This window comes from Uloborus diversus, chromosome 6 (assembly GCF_026930045.1).
Source record: "Uloborus diversus isolate 005 chromosome 6, Udiv.v.3.1, whole genome shotgun sequence".
Classification (NCBI taxonomy): domain Eukaryota; kingdom Metazoa; phylum Arthropoda; class Arachnida; order Araneae; family Uloboridae; genus Uloborus; species Uloborus diversus.
Genome location: NC_072736.1, coordinates 84,336,873 through 84,342,872, shown reverse-complemented (window position 1 = coordinate 84,342,872; position 6,000 = coordinate 84,336,873). Strand labels below are relative to the sequence as shown.

The following is a 6,000-nucleotide window of genomic DNA, read 5'->3' as shown; positions in this document are numbered from 1 at the left end:
TACCGGAACACAATCACCCCTGAAATTGAAATCCCCGATAGTTTCCGTTTTACCTGGTATGGTGGACGCCATTTGCTGTGAGGTAATTATTTCAACTCGTCAGCAATCATTCTCAATCGGTGATTCAGATTCAACTCTTAAGACATTTTAAGAGCGTACATCATTTTCATTTATGCGTGTAAAGTTTGAAAAAAAAAAAAAAAAAAACCGCAAATGAAAAAAACGAAAGAATGATCGAAAATAGCATGAGAAAAAGCTAAATTTTCAATTAGAGCCCTGATTATTTCAAAAAATCAGGGAGAATAGCGAGCAACTCCTCGGTCTGCAATGCAGTGAATTGGAAATAACGGAGCTGTACCTAAAAAAAGTCAAACGGCGCGAGTCGAAAAGCCATTCCTCCAAATGAACGTTGCAAACAAAACAAGCCCATGGCAGAAAATCGAGAGAATGTCGATGTAAATTCGTTGTTATGGAACGGTCCAGTAATTAAAGCATATTTTCCAAACATTCAATTATTCTTTTTTAAGTAAAAACTCCCGACCTCCGTCTCGGAAATTTGTCCAAGACGGAAATCCGTCCTGAGACGGAAGGTCTTGCACCCATGTCGTGAAGTAGTAAATCCAGAATATTGGTCAAACTTCAGAAATCATACACAGTTATAATGCATATTATTGAAGAATATAAATTAAATCGTGGTGGAGGGGTGTTCTATATTCAATTCTCCCTCAATTGAACACTAAATATATTTAAAAATTGGAATATTAAATAAACGTTATATTTTAGTGCCAAAATAAAGTTATTTATTAGTAAATAAAATATTAAGGTAATTGATTCAACTATTAAAGTAGCAAAATATATTAAATTTACTGCTTTGCTACGCAGTAATAAATACATTAGTAATACTTATAATAAAAAATTACCATGTGGCGCAGAGTTGAGAAAATTAATTATCCATGTGCCGTGAGAATTAAATATCGTTCAAGAAAAAGCCAAAAGCTTAGGTGTGAAAATACACCGATCACAGCAACACCACGTGACCATGACGTACGAAATTTAAAGTTTCTTGGATTTCTCCGGGACCCGTTATCAGATCCAGACCAAATTACAATGGGACCATCTGGGAAGTATACCCTTCCAAACAAAAAAAAAATTTAAATCGGTCCAGTAGTGTTGGAATAATTCGAAAACACACACAAAAAGCCGCAATACGAAATCATAACCTTTTTTTTTGAAGTTGGTTAAAAATCTGATGTCATTATTAATGAGGAATGGCATTTTCTGTTTAGGTAACAGAGGTGAGAATTTTTTGTATGATACGACTACTTATCCCAAAAAACGAACTAAAACACAATATTAAAAAAAATAAATATACTTAAACAATTAGTATTTGAGACACTTGTGAAAGGAATAATAAATAAATATCTACTTTTAATTAAACAAGTTATTAAGCGACATAAACAGTCACACCAGGTGTGTGACATGCCATGGAGGTGAGAATTCACATATTGTCAACCAAAAATATACTAAAATAAAAATTATTATTAAAAACTTGTTGGCAGGTTTAAATAGCTATATTTTTGATGAAATTAAAAAGCAGTTAAGTGAATTGCTCCTTTAAGTTTTTCTGTAAAAGGCGCATGACAGAAAAGTTACTTTTTGAAGAATGAGCCTCATATGGAAACTAAAATGAAGGTAAATTACTCATTTTAGGGCACCTTTTAGCCCCTGGCAATCCTGGTTAGAGACCGGTGCTAGGTATCTAGCCCTTCAATGGTGATGGTAAACCCACCTTGCACATGCAATTTTGTCTGACAAAAGTTTCTATCACACATACACATGCTTATATTGGAATTTTAGGACAGTTTTTAAAAAGTTTGTAATTTTAGGAAAATAATGCTCTGTTCTGATAATATTTTTTGATGTATTATATTTTCAGATGTAAACTAAACTTAAAGAGAATATTTATTTCATAACTGCAAATATTTACATAAGAGATAAACATGAGTTTGTACAATGAAAAAACTTTCAATATCAACAATGTATAAATATGATGTTAAAGCACTTTTTTTATCTTCGAAAATTCATATTCATTCCTCGGAATTATTCATCCATCAGAACCTCCCCTAGAAAATTGAAAAGTTTTACTTTCAATAAACTGCATAAGATTAAAATGCACAAAATGAAAAGTTCAAAAAGAAAAAAAAAAAATCTGTAAACAATATAATTCACTCTTTTTTGACTTTTAGAAAGTAGGAGGAGAATAATATCAGTTACAATCCAAAGTAAATAAAGAAAAATCATTTGAATTTTGACCTCTTGAATTCAAATTATGTTTTTTGCAATCACTAATTGCAATAGAACCCTACTTGATTGGTTTCTTGTTTCTATGAATGGAATGGAAATGACCAAGTTTGCACCCCTCATATTATAACCAGTGATTTTCTAGCGTAGGTAACGAGTCATATCCATAAAAAATAAATGGTCATCAGGATGCAGTAATAAAGATTCATTATTGCATCTATATGCTCATCATAAAGATTAAATTTACAGTGTATACCTTTAATGGTATTTTTATTTCTTATCAATTTTAAATGCAAGAATATTACTAATCTGGAAATTTTGTATTTAGATGTTTTGTTTTTTAAGTTTATCTATGTTCATGTTTTTTCTGAAAAAAAAAATGTAATTTTACATATGTCTTTTAAAAAATGAATCTGCCTTAAGTTAAACCTTGAATAAATGCCAATTTGTCCTCTTAATAAATATTAAAACAACTAGCTAATCTAATACCCTTGTCGTCATGGTAATGAAAAAACAGAACATCAACAACTTTGGTCAGGTGATGATAAGCAATTCCCGATTGCTCAAAACTGAAAAATCTTCATGTTGCCCAATATAAAGGGAGAAAGAGTGTAAGCTATAAATGCACCAAATACCATATTTTGCCAAATATAAAACATTTGTTTTTGGATCTGTCACATGAAACTCTTTGGGATTTTGAAATAATATTCAATTGATAGTAAAAATACATTAATATATTTTTAAATAATCTTCCCTGAAATTGCTAAACATAAACACAAACTTAGTGAAAAATTACAATATATGTTCTAAGTACAGTTAAAGCTATTGTTAAAGGTTCCGGTGCAGCTTCAAACTTTCTTGAAATGACGACACAGTTCTTGAGAAAACGCAGGAGATTTATTTACACTATGTACAGGAAAGATCGTCAACAACTGCTAAATTCACTATAGCAATTAGGCAAATATCAGTTAACACTGTATACTCAACGATGGCACACCTATTTACATCCAAATACGCAAAACACAGCGAAATGCCTCGCAATAAACAGAGCTAATACACTCTGAATACAAATTCTCAATCGAGACTGATTTTTTATCATGCAGCACAGCTATTTATAGACATTGAAAGAAAGCTTCTCAGATATTCCAGAAAATCCTACTCCATTCTACACTTTCTTATTTCTTTCCATTCACAAATTTTATCATTCAGAAATGAAGGGATCGTATACTTCAGCCGAATGTATGGGGGCTGCATATTCATTACAAGAAACTATTTACAGGTTACGTTACTACAATAATTTTAGATGAAAGATAATTTAATAAATGCCAAATTTAGCTAGATTACAATAAATTAATCACAAAAATAATTACTATTTACAGAATTTGTAACACTATATATGAACAAATTAGTAAATTCATAGATAAAAAAATAGAGCTTTTAGATCTCCTTTATGAAATACAATGAATTTACACTTGTTCATAATTCTTGAACAAGAGCAAAATAATATCAATTTAAATGATGCAACAGCATTTATTTTTAAACAGATCTTTTTCTTATATTTTAGTAATAGCAAGTTAGAGTAAATGAGTACACTGAAACACTCAATTTTAGTTCAGTGAATTCAACTTATTTTGTACTAACAGTATCCATAGTATGATTTAATAAATGACTGCATACACAGGTTTTGGGGTTAAAAGGAATCCCTTTTTTAATGCACAATAAGTAAGCTTATGGATAAAAGTTCCATAAGCTCATTTATTTTGCATTGAAAAAGCGGTTCCTTTTAACCCCAAAACTAGTGCATGCAATAATCTGCAATTTTATGTAATTAAACATTGTTGTCTCTTATTTTACTTTTCAAACCCAAAAGTATTTATTCGACATCATATATTAGAATAGACAAATAAAAGAATGATCAGAATAGAATAATAATCAACTCAAAGCAAAAATTAAAATAAAAAGATCGAAACACCACGGGTTACTGACATTCATAAAAAAAATACTTAGTTCTTTTACAATGGTTTGTTGCTTACTTTAAAGCTGAATTTAATAGTATAATTGAATTCACAAAATGTATTTTGGCTGATTTAAAAAATATATATGCTTAAAACGTAGTAACCAACTGATATTAATGCATCCTATAAACCAATCAGTTACCATATTTTCAAAATCATCCAAAGTATGTTTGGGAATTCCATTATACTTTTTAACTCAGTTTACTTCACAAAAAAATCAAGGGATAATAAATCTTAAAACTTTCACTGTCAGTCACATGCCAGTGTTTGATGCTAAACGGCTATTTATAAGAGAATTTTTTTGTAAATTGCACCCTTTGCCAACTTTTTCGGCAAAAAAAAAAAAAAAAAAAGTTAAGCATTTTGTTTTACTAGGGGGCTTTCGCCTCACGGTTAGTATCGCTCACTAACCCTTGAGAACTACAAGCAGTTTCACTCGATCCGAACAAAATCCCTGCTCTTGTTCACCACATTACCTACATTATTATAGTCCAGCAGGTGCAAGTTCAATAATATGTTCATAATAACTTTATATTTTGAGCACTAACTCTTTTTGGTTCTGCCGATCTTGCCAACATATAACAATAACTACCCAAAATTTGTAACTGTGCCAGTTCTAAGCTTCAAAATATCTTCTATCATAGGGAAAACTAACTTCAAATAATTTTTTTGAACAAATGTAAAATTATTGTGCAGCCAATTTGTGTAACAGTGCTATCCTTGTATTATTTTATATCTTGTATTATTATCAGCCTAACTAACCTGACGTCAGATGGCCATAAAAGAAAGAAATGCCGTTGGTTGGTCAAACAGGGTTTCCACTTTTCCAGCAGATTAAAAATAGGGCCTTTTTACGGCACATTTTAAAACTATTTAGGGACACTTCACGCCAATTCTCTGAGATGTCTTAAATTTTTTTATATGTATTTTTTTTATTTATCATTCATAATTGATAAGTAATTTTGAAATGTGTTAAAAAGCCTTTTTTTTTCTACTTGACAGCAGAGCTTCAAAATGTTATACCTAAAGTTCTATAGATTTGTACGGTAGATTATTTTATAGAAAATTACCTTCGCATTAATTTAATACATTTATGTGACTTGAATATATATTAGGGTGGTCCTTATTTTTGAAGTTGCAGATATTTTACGCGATGCCACCTCAATTTGTTCCATTATACAAATAAATGACCCCTGCAAAATTTTAAGTCAATCCATGAATATTAACACATGCCCCCAGGGCCCCCTTCTTTGATTTTCGAAGAAAAAATTCCGGATTTTCTCATTTTCATGTAAAAATAATTCTAACGTTTTATATTTAAAGTAATTTTGAACCTCAATAGGTGTTGCTACTTCTAAACCAACCATTCTCTCACCTTTATTCTGTAAAATTTAACATGTTACAGAGGGTACATGTACACCAATGGCCTTGGATCAAGCGTAACGCTTTTCTGAGCTTGTTCCAACCAAGCAGCAGGGGAACGTTTCTTCCCACCAAGATGGACACAAGGGATTCTATAGGCCATTAATGAATGGCCTAGGCCATTAATGAATGATCTTTGACAGCAACAAATTGCCTCCTCCAGGCTTTGGGGGTGTTGATTTACAAAATTCCCTGTGTATGTAATAGGTGTGGCAAATCGAGTCGCAAGGTTTCAATGCTATAAATATAAGTATTGCAATTA

General features: G+C 31.0%; 1 protein-coding gene across 5 annotated transcripts in view; it reads right to left on the bottom strand.

Annotated features, from left to right (window-relative positions):
- Nucleotides 1-1,939: 1,939 nt before the first annotated feature.
- Nucleotides 1,940-6,000, bottom strand: part of LOC129224233 (eukaryotic translation initiation factor 3 subunit G-like) — a 109,835-nt gene continuing 105,774 nt past the window's right edge. For 4 of the 5 annotated variants that reach the window (XM_054858653.1, XM_054858654.1, XM_054858656.1 and 1 more), the window contains one exon: nucleotides 1,940-2,123. In XM_054858653.1, coding sequence (XP_054714628.1) covers nucleotides 2,105-2,123 — 19 coding nt within the window. In that variant the 3' untranslated portion in view covers nucleotides 1,940-2,104. The remainder of the gene's footprint in view (nucleotides 2,124-6,000) is intronic. The other variant, XR_008580682.1, reaches the window with a different exon arrangement.